The 27,738-nt window shown below is 41.7% G+C and overlaps 1 protein-coding gene across 1 annotated transcript in view; it reads right to left on the reverse strand.

The window, feature by feature from the left end:
* The window catches only part of slc6a3 (solute carrier family 6 member 3), a 60,149-nt gene that overhangs the window by 19,921 nt on the left and 12,490 nt on the right, over positions 1-27,738 (reverse strand). The window contains exons 4-8 of the mRNA XM_080216050.1: positions 25,189-25,327; positions 20,043-20,177; positions 10,463-10,566; positions 5,624-5,748; positions 3,480-3,592 (exon numbers count right to left, since the gene is read on the reverse strand). Coding sequence (XP_080072176.1) covers positions 3,480-3,592; positions 5,624-5,748; positions 10,463-10,566; positions 20,043-20,177; positions 25,189-25,327 — 616 coding nt within the window. The remainder of the gene's footprint in view (positions 1-3,479; positions 3,593-5,623; positions 5,749-10,462; positions 10,567-20,042; positions 20,178-25,188; positions 25,328-27,738) is intronic.

Below are 27,738 nucleotides of genomic sequence, written 5' to 3' on the forward strand. Positions count from 1 at the left end.
ATCCTTCCTGTAATGTGGGGACCAGAACTGCACACAGTACTCCAAGTGCGGCCGCACCAGAGTTGTGTACAGTTGCAACATGACGCTGCGACTCCTAAATTCAATCCCCCTACCAATAAACGCCAAGACACCGTACGCCTTCTTAACAACCTTATCTACTTGATTCCCAACTTTCAGGGATCTATGTACACATACACCTAGATCCCTCTGCTCCTCCACTCTATTCAAAGTCCTCCCGTTAGCCCTATACTCAACACATCTGTTATTCCTACCGAAATGGATTACCTCACACTTCTCCGCATTAAACTCCATCCGCCACCTCGTGGCCCAGCTCTGCAACCTGTCCAAGTCACCCTGCAAACTTCGACACCCTTCCTCACAATCTACCACACCTCCGACTTTGGTGTCATCAGCAAACTTACTAATCCACCCAACTATACCCTCATCCAGATCATTAATAAAGATTACAAACAGCAGTGGCCCCAAAACAGATCCCTGAGGCACACCACTCGTAACCGAACTCCATGATGAATAATTACCATCAACCACCACCCTCTGTCTCCTATCTGCTAACCAATTCCTGATCCAAGTACCTAAATTACCACCAATCCCATACATCTGCATTTTCTGCAGAAGCATACCATGGTGAACCTTATCAAACGCCTTACTAAAATCCATATATACCACGTCTACTGCCTTACCCCTATCCACCTCTTTGGTCACCTTCTCAAAGAACTCAATAAGGTTAGTAAGGCACGACCTTCCCGCTACAAAACCATGCTGACTATCTCTAATCAATTCATTACTCTCCAAATAACTATAAATCCTATCCCTAATAATTCTTTCTAAAACCTTGCCCACAACAGAAGTAAGACTCACTGGTCTATAATTCCCAGGGAAGTCTCTGTTCCCCTTCTTAAACAATGGGACAACATTCGCTGTCCTCCAATCTTCCGGTACTATACCAGAGACCAACGACGACCTGAAGATCAGAGCCAGTGGCTCTGCAATCACCTCTCTTGCCTCCCATAGAATCCTAGGGTAAATCCCGTCTGGACCAGGGGACTTATCTATTTTCAACCCTTCTAGAATATCCAACACATCCTCTGTATCAACTGCAATACTTTCTATTTTACACCCCTTCACCCCAGTGACCTCCTCAGCTACATTCATATCGTCCTGCGTGAACACCGAAGAGAAATAATGGTTCAATGCCTCTCCAATCTCTTCCGGTTCCACACACAACTTCCCCCTACTGTCTGTAACTGGCCCTAATCTTGCCCTAACCAACCTTCTGTTCTTGACATACCTATAGAACGCCTTAGGATTCTCCTTAATCCTATCAGCCAAAGTCATCTCATGCCCTCTTCTAGCCCTTCTTAACTCCCTCTTCAACTCCCTCCTAGCCAATCTAAAGCTTTCTACTGCACTACCCGAGCCCTCAAGCCTCATCCGAACATAAGCCTCCTTCTTCTTCCTAACCAACAAATCAACTTTTTTTGTGCACCACGGTTCCCTAGCCCTACCAATTCCTCCTTGCCTGACAGGGACATACCTATCACAGACCCGCAGTAGCTGCTCCTTGAAAAAACTCCACATTTCAGACGTTCCTAGTCCCTGTAATCTCCTAGTCCAACCAATGCTTCCTAATTCTCTCCTAATGGCCTCATAATTACCCTTCCCCCAGCTAAAACTACTGACCCGAGGTTCATGCCTATCCCTTTCCATCACTAAGGTGAACGTAACCGAATTGTGGTCACTATCACCAAAATGCACACCAACTTCCAAGTCTAGCACCTGGTCTGGCTCATTTCCCAGCACCAAGTCCAATATAGCCTCACCTCTAGTTGGCCTATCTACATATTGAGTCAAAAAACCTTCCTGCACACTTTGAACAAAAACTGACCCCTCTAACGAGCTAGAGCTACAGCAATTCCAATCAATGTTAGTAAAGTTAAAGTCCCCCATAACAATTACCCTATTACTTTCACTCCTAACCAGGATCGTCTCTGCAATCCTTTCCTCAACCTCTCTAGAACTTTTTGGAGGTCTATAAAAGACTCCCAACAGGGTGACCTCTCCTCTCCTATTTCTAATTTCTGCCCATACTACCTCAACAGACAAGTCCTCATTAAACTTCCTCTCTGACACTGTGATATAGTCTTTGACCAATAATGCTACTCCACCCCCCCTTCTACCTCCTTCTCTACTCCGACTAAAGCACTTGTACCCCGGCACCTGCAACATCCATTCCTGCCCCTGCTCTATCCACGTCTCTGAAATGGCCACAACATCAAAGTCCCAGGTACTGGTCCACGCTGCAAGTTCATCCACTTTATTGCGAATACTCCTCGCGTTAAAGTATATACATTTCAAACCTCGCTCCGCCCCACCCCCACAATGCCGTGCAATGCCGTCCCCTTCTATGCCCCCCTCACTTTCACCCCCTCTACCCAGGATCCCACCCCCCCTCTGAATCAGTTTAAACCACTCCGCATAGCCTTCACAAATTCACAACAGGATTTGAATTTCCCAGAATAATACAATGTATGATAATCACAAAATCTCTAAAGTGCAGAAGGAGCTCATTTGGCCCATCGGGTCTGCACTGACTCTCTGACACAATATCTTACCCAGATCCTCTCCTCTGCCCTATCTGGTGTTGTGAGACTTCTTACTGTGTCTAGCCCCACAACCACACACATTTAGCATGGCCATCCACCCAACCTGCACATCTTTGGGCTGTGGGGTAAACTCAGTAAGAAGTCTGACAACACCAGGTTTAAGTCCAACCGATTTATTTGATAGTAAACTCACAAAGCTTTCGAGGTTTCCCTCTTCATCAGTGTACCAGTGTAGATGGTACACTGCCATCTACTCTCTCTACAAGAGAGAGTAGATGGCAGTGTAGTGGTAAAATCACTGGATTTGGAATCCAGAGGCCCAGACAAATCCCACTACTGCAGTGAAATTTAAATTCAATTAACAAAATGGAATTGAAAAGTTAGTCTCTGTAATGATGACCATGAAATAACAACAGAAAATGCTGGATGAATTCAGCAGGTCTGGCAGCATACATGGAAAGAAACATAATTACATTTTGAGTCCAAATGACTTTTCTACAGAACCATGTAATGCCATGAAACTATTGGAATTCCTACAACACAGAAGGAGGCCCGTTGAGTCTGCACCGACTGCAATCCTACCCAGGCCCTATCGCCTTAACCCCATGTATTTACCCTGCTAATCCCCTGACACGAGGATCAATTTAGCATGACCAATCAACCTAACCTGCACAACTTTGGAGTGTGGCAGGAGTGCTAAAAGCCAGACTTTAAGGAGCACAGGTAATTTGGAGAGTTGCAGAGCTGGATGAATTTGTAGAGAGAGGGAGGGGATTATTCAGATACTGATTACAGATTAGAAATACAATCTATTTGTTTCATTGTCCTCCAAAATATAATACTGAACACACTCACTGCGCTGTCAAGTCCCAATGTCAGAAGCATGATGAAAAAAATGACTGACCAAACCGATGAACCAGGAAGAGTGGCGATAGCTTCTGGATAAATGATGAACACCAATCCAGCTTCTGCAAATATAAACAGTTTTCCAATTAAGGCAATGTGTGATTTGCATATTTACATTTATAAGTTACATTTTAAAGCTATTTTACATGTGTACTAATTGGTGCATGAAGTAGGATGTTGATCTTTCACTGCTGGGTCTTGAATGTAATTTAGGAAGCTGAGATGAAAGTTTACCCTAACAGATAGTTTGTAAACAAACCTGTGTAAAATCATTTTCAGCAGTTTCAAGGAAATTCCAGTTGTGAATGTACATGATGACTTTATCTTTCACACAAATTTACTGACCATCTCTGAATTCATCAATACAGTAAATTGGAAAATGCCACATTGGTGCATTAAACCTCGATTTGCAACAAATATAACTGAAGAAGCTATTGGGGAAGATTAAGCTTGGTCTGTGAGCTGCTACATTGGATCACTTGGCTGAAGCAAATATTGGAAGTGGATTGTGTTACACATCTGGAAAGGACTGCCCAGTTTTTCTCCATTCATTTAAATGGCAGGATAAGCGGGCAGGCTCCTTGAATAGAGTACAAACTTTACAACAATGCCCAGGTAATTCAGGACACATTTTTGTCTGTGTGCCAATAATAATACAATACAGATTTACAGTTTTGTTGCATATAGTGCAGATGGACTCTCCCTCTTTGTCCCATCAAAGTGAGACAAACTTCACTCTTTTTTATGACTGCAGAATGTTTGATGCTGAGACTAAATGAGTGAAATAGAAAAGGATTCTATTTTCCAGCACCAACAAATCAGGAAAAATATTTTTACTGTCAACCCTCAAACTTTAGAATGTTCATTTTTTCTGGTGGATGTCCAAGTCTCCCATTACACTGAACTGTACAGGCACCAGATTTCCCTATGACTGTTTAGCATGACTTTATGAGAAAATAGGCATCCGGTTTAGAAATTAGACTATAAACCTAAATGAAACTGGAAATCCAAACCCAGCCCAATATTAAACATTAAATCTGGTTCAGGAATTAAACTATAAAGCCAAATTAGACTAGAAACCGAAAAGCAGCTGACCATTCTGGATTCTGATGGAAAATGAAAATGTGTGGACATTTTCTCTATGCTGCAATTGACACAAGCATCTTATTAAGTTTATTTGTTGTCCCATTTTGCACACAGGTTCTCAGTGTTATAACAAGTGATTGGTAGCACATCATTAATAGTATTGCGGCCTCAGCAACAAAGTAATTAAAAACATAGTAAAAAGCTGATGGAAGGAAACAAATCCAATCTTTGCTGATCTAACGAGCCAATAACTATTTAACTTTGGCATTTTGTACAATCTAGTCTTACCCACCCAAATGGAAGAATACACTGATGGTGGCACAGTTGTTAGTCCTGCTTCCTCACAGCACCAGGGACCCGGGTTCGATTCCTAGCTTGGATCATTGTGCGGAATTTGCATGTTTTCTCCATGTCTGCATAGGATTCTTCTGCATGCTCCAGTTTCCTCCCATAGTCTGAAAGACGCGCTGGTTATGAACAGTGGCCTTGCTAAATTCTCCTTCAGTGTCCCCAAACCAGTGCCAGAGTGTGATGACTAGGGGGTTTTCACATTAATTTAATTGCAGTGTTAATATAAGCCTGTTTGTGACACTAATAAATAGACTTATAAAAACAGTCACTGTCTGGGCTCACATAAGATGGTTAGTCCATTAGTGATGCTGCCATTGCCCAGTATAAGTCAGCAGCTTCATGAGAGCAAATTGTTAAAAAAAAGGATCCAAATGTATTTCTTAATGTACAAGTAATTTAGCAACAAGAAACGTGTGTGTAATCATTCCAATTGTTTGTGGATTAGAGTTCCATAAAATAAAATTGGTGAATTTGATAGTATACGATTTGATCACCATGCATAAGTAGATTTTTTTGCATATTACCCTGGGGGATGTTTCACCTGCAAAGAGAATACTGATGCTATTCTGCACTGACTCATGCATTTTTGCACAGCTATTCAGTATATGTTATGATAAATTAAGCTACAGAGTGGCCAAAATCAGCTGTGATCTCACCTCCAGTGGCCACATCCTCCAGAGCAACTCCATGCCGCTTTGAAATGTAGCCCAAGAAAGAGAAGACAACAAACCCTGAGAAGAAACTTGTCACGGAATTGACAGAACTCGTAACGATAGCATCCCTAAAAAGCAAAAGGAGAATCAAATATAAATTGAACCCTGGGATGGTTGGGAGGAATTCAGGATCATCTGTGGTGGGTAACACTGATTTTGCAGTAGTGAGAAAACACATTCTCATGTTTAAAAATCCACAAACATGTGAAGTGAGCATCTGAGTGGAACATGCACAGTGGGCACAGTGATTAGCACTGTTGCCCCAGGGATCCAGGTTCAATTCCAGCCTTTGGTGACTGCCTGTGGGGAGTTTGCACATTCTTCCCATGTCTGCATGGGTTTCCTACAGGTGCTCCAGTTTCCTCCCATGGCCCAAAGATGTTAAGTGGATTGGCCATGTTAAATTGCCCCTTAGCATCCAAAGGTACATGTAGGTTAGATCAATTAGCCATGGGAAATGTAGGGAGTGAAAGCATTAGGAAAGTGGGGAGGGCCCGGGTAAGATACTCTGTCAAAGAATTGATGTAGACTCGATGGGCCGAATGGCTTCTTCTGCACTGCAGGGATGATTCTGCACTGTTTTTATGATTCTAAGATTCTAATGTCAATCTGGGAATAAAACACATGGTTTACACTGAAGGCTGGAAAACTAATAAACAATTTGGATTCCATCCTTGCAAGCATAAATAAGGTTCTGTCACTAATTTCATACCCATGGCACAACATTGCAGATGGACCGATCATAGCAGTTCTACATAGCTCCGAACAAATACTCAAGATGTTCCAAGTGCTTCTGGACACAACATTGAATTTAACAATCTTGGACCATAATGTCTTACCCCTGCCCCAATCCACCTCCACCATCCTCACTCATCCACTCCTTCCAATTTTGTTTCCTACTTTACCTGATTCAGTTTTACTCATACAGAGAGAAAGCATCAGGAACATCTCTTATTTCTTTGTTTCTTTCCTTGCCCCATCACTATTCCCTGCAGCTCTGGAAGACTATCTTCTTATAAAATCATAGAATCCCTACACTGCAGAAGGATGGAGACACGATAGCACAGTGGTTAGCACTGCTGCCTCATGGCACCAGGGAGCCGGGTTCAATTCCTGGCTTGGATCATTGTCTGCGTGGAGTTTGTACATTCTCCCCATGTCTACATGGGTTTCCTCCGGGTGCTCCGGTTTCCTCCCACAGTCCAAAGATGTGTGGTTTAGCCACTGTGCCACCTGGCCACCCTATTATTCAACCTCATCTGTCTTCTATCCTAGCATAGGCTTTCCTACTGTCCCTTTTCCCACTCACACCTTCTTCAAAACTTTTTTAACATTTCTAAAAGCATCAAATCCTGAAAGCTTGTGAGTTTACTATCAAATAAACCTGTTGGACTTTAACCTGGTGTTGTGAGACTTCGTACTATTTTAACTTTCCCAACAATTCCAAAAATCTGCCTCTGTATGATCTTCACTAATATAATTGCTGGAGCACAATGAATATATTGACAAAGATGAATAAAGCTTATTAATAGGTCCATGGCCCAGGTGTCCAGCCTTCCAAAATAATTTATGAACTTCATTCTCGCCTAGTTTTTCTGATCAGCCACTGAAAAATCTCATTGTTCTTCATTTGGTCATTTATTGTATTTTTTTTCTGGGCTCTTTCTGTTGAGGTCTTGTGTTGCTCCTTCCTTGAAGCCTTTGTTGCTTATGGACCTTTTTTGAGAGTTGCTTCTGTCTGTTGGCTTTTCCAACTTCCTGTCCATTGCCATTTGTTTCTTCTTGTGGTCGCTGCTTTAAATGCATTGCCACATTAAACGCATTACCACTTTAAAAATGTCATTTTTTAAAACTGCCATCAGTGGCTGCTGGTTCTCTTTTTCCCACAGTTTTGAGGTCTTGTCGCGAATCCTGACTGCTCCTTTTTGAACCTTTAACTTTTAAATCTTCTCTTTTACTGTCAGAAAGCCCTACTATCGATCCCAGCAGCTTTTCTCTCTTTTGGTTGCACGGACAATCTGTTCTTTTTTTTGTTTTTGACAGACCTGCTTCTTTTTTTAATTTCACAACAAGATCCAAGTCCATCCATTCAGGACAGTTTTAAACCTTTAACTTTTTCCTTTCAGACATTTACCACAATCGCTCCTGTAGGTGTGGCACGGTAGCACAGTGGTTAGCACTCCTGCTTCACAGCCCCAGGGACTTGGGTTTGATTCCCGGCTTGGGTCACTGTCTGTGTGGAGTTTGCACATTCTCCTCGTGTCTGCGTGGGTTTCCCCCAGGTGCTCTGATTTCCTCTCACAGTCCAAAGATGTGAGGATTAGGTTGATTGGCCATGCTAAATTGACCGTAAATGCATAGGTTAGAGGATTAGTGGGTAAAATATGTTCAGACATGGGGGTAGGGCCTGGGTGGGATCGTGGTTGGTGCAGACTCGATGGGCTTAGTGGCCACTTTCTGTATTGTAGGGTTTCTATGATTCTAATGATAATAAGTAGGAGCTTGACTATCAAAGCACATGAACATGAGCTACTCAGCATGAATACAACAAGTTGGTTAGTTTCTACAATGAGTGCAGACTGTTCATATTTTTATGGAATGCTACGGAACAGAAAAATGAATGGTAATATGTTACATAGTCTTTGTAGTCCATACATGTTTTATAGTCATGATGAGCACAAAGCAAAGTTGTGAGATGGAATGGCCATGAGTGGGCACAGCTAGAGGGTGCATCATTAGTTGTACACTGGTCGACAGAATAGATCAGTAAACTATGAAAACACTTCAAGTATTTTAAGTACTCTACCCTTGACACACAATGAACAATTAGCACCAACTATAGAAAAACAGAAACACACACAAAATTAGCATAAATATGCAGACGAGGAATGAAAAAAGAACAAGAGAAGGAATAGCAAAAGTAAAATAAGCAGGGAAGAAAGAAATGCATCTCTAGCTTGATTCATGTTGCGAGAAGTCTACTTGTTAAAGTTTTAAATGATGAAACCATTTGTCTTCTCTTTTCCTGCCACATTTTTCTTCTGTATTTTCCATTTTAACTTTGTTGTATTTTTTCTTATCCATATTAATCAAGTGTTTCCACGGAGATTTTCCTGACTTTAGCGATAGATTGATAGAAAACCTGGGGAAATGGCTGCCTGCACCCTTCAGGAATGGTTTCCAGTGATCTTCGACCAAAGTTCCAGGTTTTGGTGGTTGGGAAAAGATCAGGAGAATGCTGCCCAAATTCTACTCGTTTGTTTTTATCTGAGAAAAAAGTAACTGCTTTTCTTTAATTCCTCCTATTTTGATCTGTGTCCCAAATTATTCCAAATCTCTTTGCTTTGCTGAAAAATGATCTAAAGATCAACTTTTCAATCCAACATAAGTCACATCTTTGAAATTTGGCCTTATTGGAACGGTTCAGGGAAAATTTACATGAATTTTGAGTTAACCCAGAGAGCAAAAAATATTCAACAAACAATTTGAAATGTAAGGGAAATGAACATGCCAAAATAAATTACTTCCATGAAGTAGTCTAGTAGTAAAACACATATTGGCCGAGTACAATGTAATACATTCAAAATGTAGTGCATTCCTGTAATTCATTATTAAAATAATATATTATTACAAGTTTGTCATGTGTCACAAAATGATAGGATGCTGTTAAAATGAATGTCTTATATTGGGGAAAAGTAAAATCAAACTACCATGTTTTTTTAAATCATGTCTGAGCAGGAACTAAGAAAACAGGGTATTCTCGGCAATTGATACATTTTAGCAGTCAGAGTTCTGTAGTCAGGAAGCAGTAGACAAATGCAGATGAGGTGCTGAAGAAGCAACAGCGAGAGAGATGGACAACCATTTTCAGGAAACTGCTCAGCCAGAGTTGAAATGTTGAAGGCAAAAGCCAGTTTGTGTAAAAGACTGTTTTCTTCGCTGAACCAAAGACTATTCCCAAGTCCTGGTAACTTAAGCCGTATGATGGGGGTGGTCACTGACTAGATTTGACCAATAGATTTATGGATTTGTTTGCAATTGGACAGGTCTCAGTAGAATTCAGGATTGTGGGGCAAATAAATGCTTCTGCGTTTATAATCTGTGAGGGACTGAGTGCTTACTATTAGTTTTCTGAAGCATATGATTGTTCTTTGTACTGTTTCATTACCTTTCTTCTACTTTAATTAATACTGTTTCTGTTGTTTAAAGAAAGAAATGTGTGAATTCTCACTTTCTGCAAACATTTCTTACCAATAATCCAAAATAAAAATACACTGAGTGAAACTAGTGTTTTAGGTTGGAACACTCTTGCACCTAACATCAGCAAAATTTCATAATGCTTGTGATCCCATACTTTGACTATATACTAAATGAAACAGTTATAAAACAGAGTAAATTGTTTCTCAAATGACATTACAGTCATTTCCAAATGGTTTCATAAAATCTTCACAACAAAGTAAACGTCGAGTTATTGAATAGTTAAGCCTGAAACACAGAGATTACCATCATTTCCTGATCTAGAGCAAGGATCAATTCCCTCACTGTGTAGATGCAGCCAAATAAATATTCTCCTCTCAGACAGCAGGTTCTTGTGATGTCTGTGGGGTTACATTAGGCCATGTAGTACCCATTTTATAAATCACAAGGAGTGCCCAAATTAGCAGTGAATGATTCAGTTTTGATCCTTGATAACATCGGCAGATGGCAGTAATCAATCTATAGGCAATTCCTTGAACTCTGTACTCCAAAAGGTATTAGAAGCATCATACAAACATAGCCTACCTGTAACAATTGTTATTAAATTTGTTGTAGCTTGCAAATGCTATTAATACACCAAACCCCACTCCAAGCGAGAAACATATCTGTGTAGCTGCATCTATCCAAACCTAAGAACAAAACAGATACACAAAGGAGAGAAAAAGAGCTGTTATTAGAGATAATTGCGGGAACCTATTCAACACAGAGATCAAAGACAATATTAAAATAAGGGCAATTTTGTAAATTGTTTCAGTGTGCATCTGTACAGTCTGTTTTTTATGTTAGCACTCCATGCTTAGTTATTGGCAATTGGGGAAAGGGTGCATAAATTTTGAATGTGTTTGCTTGTACAAGTTAAACATGTTAGTGTGAACGCCAAGGCAGGATAAAATATCGCACGCAGTCAATAAATTTACAGACAAGCCTTGCTAAAATGAATTGATCTATTCAATATCGATCAGCTATTGACATTTAAAATATAAAGTTGGCACAGGAGCTGTTGAAGAGTCAGCATCTATTTCCATTGCAACCTCTTCATTTCAATAAAGTAATCAAAGCAAATGTCACTTTAAAATGATAGTTTTGAGAACGGTATCTGTGAAATATTTCTTTGGCTTAACAGCGGTTATTGGAAATAATAGGCTGACCAGTATTATTTTTCCCTTCTATATCATTCATTTCATAAAGAAAACAGAAGTCTACCGCATTGTGCATAAATTACCCAGACAACAAATGGATTTACAATAACATGGGGAGACAGGGGTGGGGGCAGGATGGGAACAGTTGCGGGTGAGCTTTGGAAATCATACTTGGCTCAGGATCCTGACATTTCCAAGACAGTTCCAAATTTTCAGATCGACAGCAGGAGGGATTGAATGGGCAATGCAGTTGATACCAATTAATAGCTCCTTCAGCTCCTAAGAACGTTTGTTATGGAGCTGATGCAGAAGAAACAGAACTTTTCAGAAGATTTCTGTGTGCCTAGCTCTGTGCATGCCAGTGTACAGCTGTTGGGTTCATAGGAGCCCAAATAATTTTATTTGCAGTGGTTATTTTTATACAAACCTGTGGGACCAATCAGGTCCTATCTTGTCATGCAAGGCCACACTGTACCCCTCTTTCCACTTTTGAGGACCAGCCTGCTCAAATCAACAGAGCAGAGGCAGCCTCCGACATGGCTGCCTCAGATCTTTACTGCTGGTAGCAGGCAGGCAGCTCCTCCCACCAGAAAGAGCTTGGTGCCTCTAACTGAACACAAACTCGTCACTTGGACATTTAGGCTATATTTAAAATTAAATTTCACATTGTGATAATGATGCAGCTAAAGTACAGGTTTGGACACATAATTCATCTGTGTGTTAGGTTCCCAATCCCACATTGAAAATCTGGCCCAGTTAATCTTTCTAAACTATATTTTATATGAGCATCTATATGAAGGCCATGTCCATCTGACTTCAAGAGCACATTTTCATTTGTTGCTTCTAGCATTAGTAGGGTAGTAATAATCTCAAAAGAGGGTGTTGGTAACCATACTGAACTGGATAATGTAGTCGGTCCCGTTTTGAAAGGGTTTCCCCAATGAGGTTTGCCTGATTAAAACTCACTATCTTTGGATTGCAAGAGCCAACAGCAAGATAACTATGATGGAAACAACTTGTGATTGCAGAGTAGATGAATCCTAGGGTGATGGCAGCCTAGATTATTCCTGTGGGCCATGAGATAATTATTCTGCACTTCCATGGTCCATAAAAATAATCCCAAGCTTACCTTTGCAAAGCCTCTTCACGTCCATCCTCCATCTAATTGTATGGCACGTGCTCTGACTATTTCCAACCTAAAATGTCAATTTTATCTCGGACTCTGATTTTCTCATTAAAAGAGATCTACTAGCGGAAACAGGAGGTGCTGGGAGTAGGTCCTTTTCAAATTGGCACCAGTCAGATTTGGATGTGGAATGACTTTCTAACTGGAAATAGCAATCAGCATACAAAGGGAAATGTGACTCAAGAAGATAGACACATCACTGAGATTTTCCAATTTCAATTCAAGAATCCTGAGGGGAGCAAAATAAAAAACAATGCAGATCATAAATATACTCGTCCACAATTTGGGGGAAACAAAAATTTTGCTAGGAGTCAAAAGCAATTTCTTACCTTGAGAAAGAAAGCAAAACTAAGTTAGTAAATTTTACATCATTTAGTAATACATCAATCCCTGGTAAGTTACAACGCCAGGACTTCTTCATCACTCTATGACCCCATTCACTTAGTCCAACAGACCCTCCCATACATGTCCAACCACTTCCCCCTTTCAGGCCCGACACCCCCTCTCCCCCCATTCCTGGTCCAGCCTGACACTGGTTACAGGTCCCCTCCCCTCCAGCCCAAAACCAGCCACCACAGCTCAACACTCATCCACTCCCCTGGCCCAACAAAAGACAACCCCCTGCACCCCCCAATGCCCCTACTGGGGTCCAACTCCAACCCCCCCACTGTTCCAGATGTGATTCTAACACAATTCAAGGTCTAACTCCAATTGCCCCCAACCCCAGACATCTGGCCCCTACCTTCCAATGACACCTGGGCTTCCCCTCTCCCAGGTTCAATGTCCAAAATCTGAACGTACACCCCAAAACTCATCTTCTCCCTTTCAACAGTATCTTGAAATACCTGCCTTAAAAATAATCCCTCATGGGAATTGCTTTGTTGCTCCTGTCTCACCCTGCCTGTGTATACGGAGGGCTTGTCCATAGGGGATGGCATATCCACATCATCACCCTGCCTGCACAAGGAAGGTCAGGTGCGACAGGAGTTTAGGAATCCAAGTGAAGGCTGATGATCGCCACTCTGAGGAAGTTTGGGAAATTATATTTCCACATAATTTTCTGCACCTGTAACTCACCTGTAATATCTTAGATGGAGTGTGTATCACTAAGGGGAGTGGAATCATAAAATCCTACAGTGCAGAAGAAGGCCATTCAGCCCATCGAGTCTGTACCAACCACAATCCCACAAAGACCCTATCCCCATAATCCCATGCATTTACCCTAGCTAGTCCCCCTGATACTAAGGGGCAATTTAGCATGGCCAATCTACCTAACACACACATCTTTGGGAGTAAGAACAAAACTATTTAATAACAATAATAACAACAGAGAGTGAGAACGATGCTCCAATTGCTTTGACTCCAAGTCTGAGACATGCTCAGTCCAGGATTTGCAAGCCTTGGCTTGATTGGCCAAACAAGTCACATGATCTGCCAAAACCTAACTTCTTAAAGGGGCTTGCTCCAACATCACTAATCTTATTTACCACATTATGATTTCCCATTCATGCACGGTATATGTTTAGTAACTCTAGTTTAGACTTTATTACTTTCTCCCACACTCTGAATCTATCAAATAACTTAATATTTTCTATACTTGTATTATCTATCTCTTCCAGTATTCTGTTTACCTTGGTATTCTTCTCTGCTATTACTTTCTTGTTTCCATACACCTGCCCAGTTAGTTTAATAATAGCACCAGCCCCAATAGCATGAACAAATTCAGAGTAATTCTGAAAAAGGATCAGATGTATATAGATTGAGAAGTGGTTCCCATAACAATTGTACTCATGGTTGAAAGTTGTTGACTCAAAATGGAGGTAAATGAGGAACCCCCACTTCAGTAGTTGGAGAACAAATTTATGAAAAGCTACAGGGAGGAGTTCCAGCCTGAGATTAAAGAACATGGGAATCAGATTGGTGATATATACAGTAGGGGCTTTAGGAATTTTGGGAACAACAGCAGCTGTAAGTTACAGATAGCAGTCTGCTCAATTGCCTTTAATTGTAGTTGTGGGCAAAGGGCCAAGCTTGATGGGATGTGATTGACTTCAGGAAATAAAATAGAATTGGCTAGAAATGTTCCAAATTAATTAAGGGGGCCTAAATGATGTCTTTAGGAGACACCAGGCAGTATTTCAAGAAGAACCAGGCAAAATACAAGGCTTGAAAGCCAAAATTTTTGCGCATCCAGAGGCTATAACAAAATTTCACAAAGCAGAACCGTTACTCTATATATTACATCAAAGTGTGGAAACTGAACTTGGACAGTTTAGACCTACTCAAGCCTGTGCAATTTGCGGAGAGGGCAGCTCCCATTGGGCCAATACTTAAGCCGGACAAGACTGTACAAATGAATAGGGACTGTAAACTAACGGTGAATCAAGTGGCAAAAATGGACAGGTATCCCATGTCTAAATTAAAGGATATGTACACCAAGCTAGCTGGAGGTCTAACCTACAATAACTTAAACATGAGTTATGCATACCAATAGTTGGAACTGGATTAGACACCCAGAGAGTTTGTCACTATTAACACAGACCAGGGCCTGCACCAGTACACCAGACTGCCATTTGGAGTATCTTTGGCTTGTGCAATCTTCCAATGCGCAATGGAGAACCTATTAAAAGATTTACCCAAGCTAGTTGTTTACTTGGATGTTGTGCTAATCACGGGAGCCACAGAAAAGGAAAACCTAACCCACCTAGAGGAGATTTTAAAAAAGGTTCCCGAAAGCTGGGGTGAGATTAATGAGAGAGAAATACACCAAAAAGAAAACAAAGTGACTTATTTGGCATTTAGAATGGTTGTACAAGGATAGCATCTAATGGAAGATAAAGTTAGTGCCATTAACGAAATACCAGCCCCAAAGAACATGTCAGAGTTAAAATCTTTTCTTGGAAAGGTAAATTATCATGGAAGGTTCATTCCAAACTTGTGTAAAACATTGGCAACTCTACATGCATTATTAAAAAATCATCAGAGATGGCACTGGAAGATACAGCAAAACAAAGCCTTCAAACAAATGAAACAAGGCCTGCATTCGTCCTGCCTTTTAGTCCATTTCAACCCTTCAAAAAAAATCATTTTCACTTAAGATGCATTGCCTTATGGAATTGATGCTGTTTTGTCACAAAGCGGAGGACAGGTTAGAAAGGCCCATCGGCTCTGCTTCAAGAGTTCTAAGTGATGCAGAGAAGACAAACTCACAGATTGAAAAAGAGGGGCTGTCATCTTTGGGATAAAGAATTTCCACTGATATATTTATGGATGGCACTTCACCTCAATTACTGACCACAAACCTCGGCTAAGTTTATTTAGAGAAGATAAAACCATCCTTCCAATAGTGCGCGCAAGGATATATTTAAGCTTTATTCTTGGCTGCTTAGGAATATACCTTCTAACATAGACCATATGTCAAATTCAGATGCCTTGAGCCGCCACCCATTATCAGAAAGTACACCATCCCTGCCAGTGTCACAAGAACTATTGGACTCAAAGATCCAAAATTGTCCAAATATAAGTATATGGCTCTTTATGGCTGGTTTTATCAGTAAGTGTCTGAACACCTGAAACCTAATCAAACAAAAAAGGATGAATTCAGCTGCTGAGACGGTGTCTTTCTGTGGGGAGTGAGGACGGTCATCCCCACGCCTGGCGGAAGTTATTATTGGAAGAACTACATAGCACCCACCCAGGAATGTGCGAGTTGAAAGGTATGAGTGAAGGTCCAAGTTAGCCACAGACATAGGCAGTATGGTTACACAGTCCAACCAATGCCTGATGCAACAAAAGTTATCGGCAGCCCCGAAGCACCCTTGGGAGTGGCCAGGTCAGCTGTGGGTGAGGCTCCATATAGATTTTGTAGACCATTTTTGGGCAAATTATAGTGGCCACGCTTTCAAAATGGCTAGAAATCTATGGAATGAAGTCCACAACTTCTTTTGCAACAATGGAAAAGTTAAGGCAAACCTTCAGCACCCATAGTTTGTCAGTGGTGTTGGTTTCAGATAATGGGACAGCATTTGTCAGTGAGAAGTTCCAGCATTTTATGCCATCAAATGGCATTAAGCATATATGTATTGCACTGTACCACCCCTCCTCAAATTGATTGGCTGAGAGAGCTGTGCAAATTTTTATAGCAGCCATGAAAAAGCAACCACTAACATCCTACAGGCCAGATTGGTACTTTTTTTACTATTTATGGAATGATACCCTATACATCCGAGGTAACACCTGCCAAGTTGGTAAAGGCAGGCATATTCAAACCAGATTGGATCTGGTGTTTCCAAATTTGGAGGAGAGATTGGAGGCAGTGTGTGCAAAAGAAACATCAAGATTCAACAAAGCCTGAGAGAACATTCGAAGTGGGTGAAGTACATGCTAAAGGTTTTGTGATTTTGTGGCCAGGATGAGCCTGGTATCATATGAAATAGGAGTTCAAGATAAAATCCTGAAGAAACTTCTATATCAGCTGAGAAGAAGGGAGTTACATAGAGAAACAGTGGGGCAGTTGGTTCTGAGTATGCCTGGTAGTGATGTTGTTGGGGTTAAAAGCAGTAAGGAAACAAGTCAGCCTGAGGAAGGGTTGAGTAGTGATCCTGTGGGAATTGAAGAAGTGATCAACTTTCAGAAGCTGGATTTCCAATGCGTAAAGTCAAACCAAATCCACCCCTGTTGTTGAGGCATCTCCTGTTGAGCTGTGTCTGTGAACACGAACCCTTACTCGCCTGATGAAGGAGCGAGACTCCGAATGCTTGTGCTGCCAAATAAACCTGTTGGACTTTAAGCTGGTGTTGTGAGATTTCTTACTGTGCTTACCCCAGTTCCACATCAGAGCTGTGTCACTCCCAGAGGACAGAAAATGCTCTGACAGACTGACATTGTAATAAACTATACTAAAGAATTCATATATGGTATTATGTTGTAAATAGTTTAACTTTTTATGGTATATGTTAATAAGGGAGTTTAAGAAGGAGGGATGTAGTAGCAAGTCCCTTTAAGGCCAAGGTTTCAGAGGGTCATTTGACCCATTTGGCCAATCGGAGCTGTGTGGGCTCGCTCAGACAATCTGGGGATGAATTGGTCATATCTTTCTCACTGTCTATGTATAGTTATTCCTGTTAATAAATAACTCTTTAGCTACTACACTTGGTGGCCAACACCTTTTCTAAGATATTACAGGAAGAATATGAAAACAAGGAAAAGGGTGCTGCATAGATTAATTGTGATGGTGCAGAGTTGAAGGATTACAGTTATCAAGTGAGACTTGAGACAGTTGGGTGTTTTTTCTTGGAAGTCAAGAAGATTAAAGTGCCTATCACCTGATAGTGATCAGGAAAATGAAAGGACATCGTAAAATATCACTGATCAGTCAGATGATGACAAAAGGGGCGCACATTTAAGTTGATGACAAAATAAATAAAGGGGAGATCAGAAAATACTTCTGCACACAAACAATGGTTAGAATATGAACATTGTTGAAGCAAAGTCTGTATGTTCTTTAAAAGTTCAAGTAACTGAAAAAGGAAATATTATAGGGAATGGAGAGTGAACAAAATTTTAAATTGGTCATACGGAGAAAAATACAGAGCAGACTTAGTGAGCTAATAGCCTGTTCTGTGCTGTATGATTCTAGTTGTTTTCCTACCACACAGTACGTGCTCAGAATTTCTTCTCTAGCTTACGTGCTACGGGTTGTGTTGTGTTATCTATGTTTAAACAGCTGAAAGTCTGATATTATTCTATCGTTTTGCCAAGTCAATCAAGGTTAATGACTTTGATGCTTTTCAATCACCTACACACAGCTGAATTCCAATAACGGATTTTATCAAGGATAGGTTAGCAAAATATTTGAAAAGAAACATAAGGCGAGATTGTCTCCAATATCAGTAAATATTGGGAAGGAAAATTGGCATTCAGCCCGTTGGTGGCTATGGTAGCTTTTTCTACCTTTAACGCAGCACTTAGAAAACTACAGGCACAGGTTCCATGCTGATGGACGTCTCTGATTCGCCTGCCCCGTTATCACCTCAGTGCTTTAATAATTAGAGTGCCGCATTTAAAGACCATCCTTGTGGCTAGTGCACTTGCCCCTGGGTAGTCATGGCTGCGAAAGCGAAGTAGTATAATGTCGCAAAATTCACTGACACTTCCCTGGAGCACCTACAGAATGAACTAGAGATCCGTCACATTGTGCCATACCCGCACTCTGGGTGAAGACCAGCCTCTGGCATTCCTCCGCGTGCTGGTTCCCTGGGACATCCCTGCCTCCACCTGCTGTGGATCTTCAGTTGTGTGTTGCTCGCCAATGAGTGACCCAGAAGCCTGCCTACTTGGGTGAACCCACTGAGGTGTGAGTATCTGTCGCTGTGCTGGGTGCGGATGACAGCTGTGATGCATCTTCAATGTCTCCCTCAGAGCTGCTCCTGTTCGGTGGGTCCATAGATTATGAGGATGGTCCAGCCTGCTTGGCTGCTTTGCCCGCAAGAGAAGGGGGATGGTATTAGTGCATCATTGGAGATAAAGGAGGGAACACTGATTGCTCGCTTGAAACTTGAGGAAGCGTGTCATGAGAATTCTCACATTTCTCTGCTGCCACCACTTCACTATCAGCACAAACACAGCCTTCCTCCTCCCTGGTTCTCACCTCAAATGGCATGACGGTTCTGAGCTCTGGCGTTACTCCGGCTGGGCGTACTTGCTCACGCTTGTTGTCCTTGATCTTGTCCTTCAATGAGCTTTGACATTTATAATGATGGTGAGATATGGTAGGTGTGGATCTTACGCGGGGTTTGGAGTGTAAGGATCATGCCAGCGAGTTGGGGGAGAGAGGAGGAGGTGCTGTCAAAGCCTGAAGTGGCTGGCTGAGAGATAAATGGGAAGGCCTGTGCGAGGAGGTCCAGAGAAAGGCTGCAAGAGCTGAGCATAGAGGATCATTCAGCCCGTTGTGGTGCAGCTACCCCATTCTCTTCTGCAGCGAGTTTGTACTCATCGGGGCTGCCATTGCATCCCAGGCGGGGTGGTGACCTTGGTGGGAGGCCTTCTCCTGGAGCGGGGGCTACAGTGCATCCTGCTTCTGCTCCAGATGTCTGTTGAGGACTCCCTCTGAGATGAGAGGTGTGGGCTTCCTGGCTGCCAGCCCCTGTAGTCAATCTGGAACAAGTGTTGGGGAGCCGTTTAAATGGGACTCCCCAGTGATTGTCATGTTTATGTGGAACTATAGCGGCCAATTTAGAGGGCGGCCCCCAAGGACCGGCGTGATTCTCATAGCCATAAAACTTTCAAGATTCGGTCTGAAGTGACATCGGAGCTCTCGGCGGGATTCACTCCATTTTCCTCTACAGAACCGACACATTGTCAAATTCTGGTAAGAAGGCTCCCAAAATTAAAATAGGTTTATTTGGAACATATGCTCATTGGCAAAACATTAACAGGGCTGTTGACCCTCTAAGTATGGACATGCTGTGTTCCTCCAGCTTTGTCTGTTTTTGTTTCAGATGCTCTGTTTTATATTATTTCACTTGATCTATTCAAACAATTTTACTGTGTCCCCCTCTACATTATTAGTTTTTATTTTACTTCCAATTTCCTAATGCTTCTTTTAATCTACCAGGTGTTTAAGTGTATGAATTACAAAGTTACGGTACTTTAATGCCCTATCATTACAGCATACATAATAAATCACATGCACACACATTGTAACTCTGGATACACAATCAGTGCCTATTTTATAACTGGACACCACAGAAGTGCTGAGACTCTGGGCTTAAAGGCTTACTGAGGCTTTACGGAGACGTAAGAAGTCAACGCTGAGATATGCTTTGATTCCATCCATCGCTCCAGGAAGAGTAACTCCACGAAGCAGCAGAATAGTAAGAACCACATATGGCATTGTGGCAGTAATCCAGACAACCTGTTGTGTTAAGAGAAAACAAATTAAATATTTTTGAACATTTTATTGATTTTATTTATTAGACTGGTCTTCATTTATGTTGAAGCTTCAAAGCATTCAAAACAGGAGAAATTCAATATTATGTTCATGATTATCTTCACGAAATGAGCACAAAAATCACAAAAATAAATTAAATTTATAAGTACATGTGAAGATAATTGAACATGAACATGAGAATCAAATCCATTTTGATGATACCTAAGAAAAGCACATTTTACAATTTCACCTCTCAAGAAATTGATTCTTTTAGTATAAAACCCAGGCATATAAAATAATATTAACTGTGATAAAATCATTTCAGAATGAATCTAGAAATACACAAAGTTTTACAAAGGGTTCGGATTATATTGTACAAGGCACTTGTAGACTTTCTTTCATCTCTATGTCTTGAGCTCAAATGCAGCCCATACTTGATGAAATGAAAATGGTTGTTGTTTGAGCTGTTGGTGCCTGTTAGGTAGTTTTAAGTAGGTTAATTCTGGTCAGCTTGCCTGATAGGTATTGGTCCAAAGAGAAGTCTTTGGAGCGGGTGCAGTGGCAGGGAGGAGGTAGCTAATCAGAATTCTGCAGTGTTGGGGGAACACTCGTTCTCCTCCTGGCTCCATAGCAACATATTTTTAAAAATATTTTCCTTCAAAGTTGGCCTTTTGGTGGAAGCCAGGCCCAATCTGTCTGCTTTCTGATGTCCAATTTTCTAGAAGGAGTTAAAGCAGGTGGTAAGCATCCCCTCCCCCCCACTTAGCTCTTTAAGGCTCGAAGCCTGTTCAGATGGCAGCCAGGGGCAATAAAAAATAGGGGTTGGATATGTTAAACCATCCTCTGAGTATGGGATCTTAACACCCAATATTGTCTAGACCAACACATCTCCTGTTCCACCAGAGGCCAAACCATTCTAGACCACTGCTACTCAAATATCAAATATGCCTACAACCCTATCGCCTGCCACAATCAGACCACAAGGCTATGCTTCTGCTCCCGGTTTAAAGCAAAAACGTAAGGGGAAGAATCCATCAAAGAAAGTTGTGCAATGTTGGTCTGAGGAATTGGATGATCTCCTACAGGACTGCTTAGCGTCAGTGAAATGGTCAGTATTTAAAGACTCTGTGACCAGCCTGAATGAGTATGCCACCACAGTAATTGACTTGATTAGTAGAAGACTAAGAAGCAAATCCACATGTTTCCCAACTGGAAACCATGGATGAACAGGGATATCCACTACTTGCTGTAATCTAGGTCTGAGGCTTTCAAGTCGTCGACCCAGACTCATACATGAAAGCCAGATACAATCTAAGAAGATCCATCAAAGATGCCAAAAGACAATGCCAGACCAAGATAGAGTCCTAGGCTAGACCCCCGCTGACTATGGTAAGGTTTGCATGACATAACAGGCTGAAGGCATGAAAAATTGCTGGCTCCAATGTACCCTTCCCGGATGAGCGCAATGCATTCTACACCCGTTTTGAGCAAGAGCACACCCTCCACCCTGGAAGAATCTGTATCCGAGGTCACCGTTGCAGATATCAGAGCAGCCTTCTTGAAGGTCAACCTACGGAAAGAGACTGACTCAGATGGAGTACCCAGATCCTGCGTGGATCAGCTGGCGGGAGTACTCCCAGACATCATCAATCTCTCTTTACAACAATCTAAGGTCCCTATCTGCTTCCAGAAGATGACCATTATTCCAGTACCAAAGAAAAACCAAACAGTGTGCTTTAATGGCTATCATCCAGTGGCTCTAACATCCATTATTATGAAGTGCTTCGAAAGTTTAATCATGGCACAAATAAATTCCAGACTCCTGGGCTACCTGGATCCACTACAGTTCACCTACCATTGCAACAGGTCCACAACAGACGCCATCTCTCTGGGCCTGCACTCAATCCTGGAACACCTAGATAACAAAGACACCAATGTCAGACTCCTATTTATTGACTACAGCTCAGTCGTCAACACCATTTTTCCTAAGAAACTCATCTCCAAACTCTGTGGCCTGAACCTCAGCTCCTTCCTGTGCGACAGGATCCTGAACTTTCTAACCCACAGACCACAATCAATAAGGACAGGCAACAATATCTCTTCCACAATCATCCTCAACACTGGTGCCCCCACAAGGCTGTGTTCTCAGCCCCCTACGATACTCCTTATACACCTATGACTGTGTGGCCACATTCCCCTCCAAATCAATTTTCAAGTTTGCTGACAACACCACTGTAGTGGTTGGATCTTTAACAATGATGAGACAGGGTACAGGAGTGTGATAAAGAATCTGGTGAACTGGTGCAATGACAATAATCTCTTCCTCAATGTCAACAAAACAAAGGAGATTGTCATCGACTTCAGGAAGCATAATGGAGAACATGTCCAGCTACATCAATGGGGATGAAATAGAAGTGGCTGAGAGCTTCAAGTTTTCAGTTGTTCAGATCACCAGCAACCTGGTCTCCCCTTGCCAACACTATAGTTAACAAAGCCCACCGATGCCTCTATTTTCTCAGATGACTAAAGAAATTTGGCATGTCAGCTATGACTCTCACTAGTGCACCATAGAAAACCCTCTTTCTGGTAGTATCACACCTTGGTATGACTTCTGCTCTGCCCAAGCTCGCAAGAAACTGCAAAACGTTGTGAATGTAGCCCAATCCATCACGCAAACCAGCCTCCCATCCATTGACTCTGTCTACACTTCCCGCTGCCTCGGCAAAGCAGACAGTGTAATTAAGGACCCCAGACACCACCGACATACTCTCTTCCACCTTCTTCTGTTTGGCAAAAGATACAAACATCTAAAGTCACGTACCAAATGACTCAGGAATACTTTTCATTGTATACTAATACAAATGACAATAATAAATCAAATCAAAAGATTATGCAAAAGCAAAATGTTGCAGATGCTGGAAACCTGAAGTAAAAACAGAAGACTGGAAACACTGGCAGCGTCTGTGGAGAGAAAAATCAGAGGCCAGAATCTTACCACCGTTCACACCAGTGGGATTTTCCCATCCTGCCACAGCGAATGGAGATTTGATATTCACTGCCAAATTCTCTGACTTCCCTGCAGTGGGAATGTGGTGTCAATGGCAGGTAAGAACACGCACAGAATTAACATTTCAGGTCTGTGATCTTCAGAGAGCAGCAGCTCTGAAAGGTTAACTTTGCTTTTCTCTCCACAGATGCTGCCTGACTTGCTGAATATTTCCAGAACTTTCTGTTTTTATCATACAGCATATGCCCATTTTATACCCATGAAATGGGTAAATTGAGATCCAATTTTTATTCAATGATGTTAGCGTCACCATGTGCATGTATGTATAACAGAAGACAATTTCGAGGGGTGTATTCAGGAGCAGGAACTGATTTAAATGATAACCCGACTGATCAATCCCCTTGATAGGTTGGTCATTGGTTTTCTGTCTATGTAATGAATTAAAGAACATTAAACACATTATTCAATTCAGGTGAGTTGTGGGAAACCCACAGTGAGAAATAGTCTGGAGCCAAGGTTTGCTTAACTTAGAGTTAATTCAAATCAAAGAAATGAGTTGATTTTTAAAAAGTGAATGGTGGTACAGTGATTAGCACAGCTGCCTCACAGCATGACAGACCGGGGTTCAATTCCCAGCTTGGATCACTGTCTGTGTGGAGTTTGCACATTCTCCCTGTATCTGCGTGGGTTTCCTCATTCTCATTGTGTCTGCGTGGGTTTCCTTCAGGTGTTCCAGTTTCCTCCAAAGATGTGCTGGTTAGGTGGATTGGCCATGCTAAATTGGGCCTTTAGTGTCAGGGGGACTAGCTAGGGTAAATAGATGGGGTGACGGAGATAGGGCCTAGGTGGGATTGTTGTCAGTGCACTTTCAATAGCTGAATGGCTTCTTTTTGCACTGATTCTGTGATTTAAGCTGCTATATGTAGTAATATGGCGTATTACATTATTTTCTTTTCTGAGAAAATTAAGTCCGTGATGGTGAGATTTACTATGAATGTTATTCTCTCATTTACTTAAAAGTTGCAAATGAAGCCAATTTTTGATTTAATTTCATAGAATCATAGAACCCTACAGTGCAGAAAGAGGCCATTTGGCCCATTGAGTCTGCACCGACCACAATCCCACCCAGGCCCTACCCCCATATCCCTACATATTTACCCGCAAATCCCTCTAACCTACGCATCCCAGGGCACTAAGGGGCAATTTTAGCATGGCCAATCAACCTAATCCACACATCTTTGGACTGTGGGAGGAAACCGGAGCACCCGGAGGAAACCCACACAGACACGAGGAGAATGTGCAAACTCCACACAGACAGTGGCCCGAGCTGGGAATCGAACCCAGGCCCCTGGAGCTCTGATGCAGCAGTGCTAACCACAGTGCTACCATGCCGCCCCTGCTTAATATTATTAAATACCAATCAGTGTGACTGTCAAATGAAATTTTAGTATCCCATGTACATCTTCAGAGTTTCATTGTTTCATCTTGGGTTATGTTATCATTGGACAAGGTTTTGACCAGTAAACATAATCTCTTGATTCAAGAGTAAAACTAATCAATCTTGAAATTAAAAAGAAGAGAATGGCAAAATCAAAAAATCTTAACAGCAAATTCTGAGACACAATACCAGTATTAATGATTTACTTGTTAAAGCTGCAATTTTGAATCTGGCATGCAATGTGGCCTTGTCCAATATTGATCAAGCTTTATTTGATATCAATGAGAATACATCTGGCTGTTCAGAAATGCAAGTATTAAGACTGGTAACTTTATATTTAAAGTTAGCTGTTTTGTATATTCCTCCAGAAACATGAATGCCTTTTTTTTGAAAATAAAAATACATACAACTAAAACCTCTTTTCTGTGCTTTTTGCAATGGTATTTGTTTGAATATTTGAAACAATATTTGATTCGATTTTTGATCCATACAGTTAAATCTGTTTGTCTGTACGGCTCACTGTTGTTAGAATTTAACAGAATTTGGCTAACCTTGCCGGAAGTTCGAACTCCTTTCCGAAGGCTGAAGTAAAGAATGATAATAACCACGAGCAAGCAGCAAGTCAGCTGCCACCTTGGCTTGCCAATGTCATGGATCCCAACACTTTCATGAAGATGTAGAACACCGCGTCTGTTTAGAAACAAAAGTATAAATATTCTCTGTTAGACAAGAATTGTTTCTAACTTTTCTATTCACTAAAACATTTCTCATAATACCATAAACTTACTTTGCAATATAATTGATATTATTATTGTAGCACCCGTATACACACAAAGATTGTTATTGTCCTCTTTAATGCAACAGGATGTATTATTGAAGAGCCAGTATGGAAATTGACCAGATTATGTTTTAAAGTTTATTTATTAGTGTCACAAGTAGGCCCACATTAACACTGCAATGAAGTTATTGTGAAAATCCACTAGTCCCCATACTTCAGTGTCTGTTGAGGTACACTGAGGGAGAATTTAACATGCCCAATCCACCAGACCAGCACATATTTCAGACTGTCGGGTAACTAATAGAGATCTTTAATAACATCATAGCCAATAGAACTTATCAATACCTTTTAATCAGTAGGTTTTCAGTATCACATTGAGTGCTGGAGTCATTACAGCATACAGGAGGGCCATACAGCTCAATGTCTATGCCTGCTTTCTGTGAGCAATTCGATCAGTCCCACTTCTCTGATCATTCTCCTTAGTCCTCCAGCTTCATTTTCCACTAGAGCCCAGAGGCTGATTTACAACGAGACACACTGTGCCTGGACACAGGTACCGATGCAGGCATGTGTGTGGTTAGGCACCAGTCAGAGTTTGGTAATGCTCCATTTTGCTGATAGGCTTATTTGTATTTGTTGAGCCTATCGTTAGGTAATGCAGAGCGACATCAAACTCTGATTGGTCAATTCCCCTTACAGTGGGAAAAAAGACTGCTTCAACATTGAGGTGCGATGAGGCAAGGAGGGAGGGAGGCTGAGGCAGAAGATCCTGTGTGAGAAAATGTGCGGCCTGTAGCTTTCTCGACTTGTGGCTGAGGGCTAGCAATGAGACGAGATGCCGGGCGAAAGCAACAAGCCAAGGTGAGTTAATCAGTCAGCAGCCATCAAGCAGAGAGGGGAGCAGGTGAGGAGCAACTTATCCCAGGCAGGGCTGAGTGCAGGCCAACAAGGTGAGGCATCAGGCAAAAGCCACGAGATCAGCATCGTCGAGTAGTGAGGGAAGCAGGCAAGGGGCAACTCAACTCCCCTGGGGCTGAGGGCAGGCCAGCTGATCTGTGCAGGATCTGAGTGCACGTCCAGGTACTCCATCCAGGCCAGTCACTTTCTGTGAGTTAACCTTCGAGAAGTCTGCTCTGACATCTGCAGTGGTGACCTCGGATACAGATTCATCTAAGGCTTCTGGGGTGGAGTATGTGCACTCACTGACCTCTTGCACAAAATGTGTGTAGAATGCATTGAACTCATCAGGGAGGGGTATATTGGTGCCAGAGAATTTACATGCCTTCATCTTGTAGTCTGTTGTGTCTTGCAGACTTTATCATAGTCAGCGGGGATCCATGCGATGAGCCTGGAACTCTAGCTTAGTCTGGTTTGTCTCTTGGCACCTTTGATGGATCTCCAAAGTTTATATCAGGTTTGATGTGGAGATACCAGCGTTGGACTGGGGTAAACACAGTAAGAAGTCTCATAACACCAGGTTAAAGTCCAATACGTTTATTTGGTAGGAAAAAACACTAGCTTTTGAAGTGCTGCCCCTTCGTCAGGTGAGTGGGAGATCTATTCACCAACAGGGCATATAAAGACACAAACTCAATTTACAAAATAGTAGTTGGAATACAAGTCTTTACAGGTAATCAAGTCTTAAAGGTACAGAGAATGGAGTGAGAGTGTTAAGCACAGGTTAAAGAAATGTGTATTGTCTCCAGCCAGGACAGTTAGTGAGATTTTACAAGCCTAGGCAAGTTGTGGGGGTTACAGAGAGTGTGACATGAACCCAAGATCCTGGTTGAGGCCGTCCTCGTATGTGCGGAACTTGGCTATCAGTTTCTGCTCAGCGACTCTGTGTTGTCATGAGTCATGAAGGCTGCCTTGGAGAACGTTTACCCAAAGATCAGAGGCTGAATGCCCATGACCACTGAAGTGTTCCCCAACAGGAAGAGAACAGTCTTGCTGGGTGATTGTTGAGTGGTGTTCATTCATCAGTATAGAAATAAAGTATAGAAATAAAACTATCCAAATTTTCTTGAGAAACAAAGGATGAAACAAAAGAAATCTTAAAAATCTTTTCATCTTCCATATGCTCTTGTTTAAGTTCTGTTTTTCAAAATGTATCACTGATGATCTGTTGAAATGGTTGCAGCTGATCAGATGCTGCTAGTTTCTGAGTGATGGTGGTTAGAACTTTCTTCAGGACAAAGAATGGAATCTTACAGACAGAACCACTGAGACTAGACTTGGATTCACTGGACACTCCACTCACATGAATTTATAGAAATAATTTCTTTGATTTTGTGAGAGGAAGTAAGGAAGTTAACTTCTGCAA

The sequence above is a fragment of the Carcharhinus amblyrhynchos genome, chromosome 2, assembly GCF_965287045.1.
Source record: "Carcharhinus amblyrhynchos chromosome 2, sCarAmb.v2.hapA, whole genome shotgun sequence".
In the NCBI taxonomy this organism is placed as follows: Eukaryota; Metazoa; Chordata; class Chondrichthyes; order Carcharhiniformes; family Carcharhinidae; genus Carcharhinus; species Carcharhinus amblyrhynchos.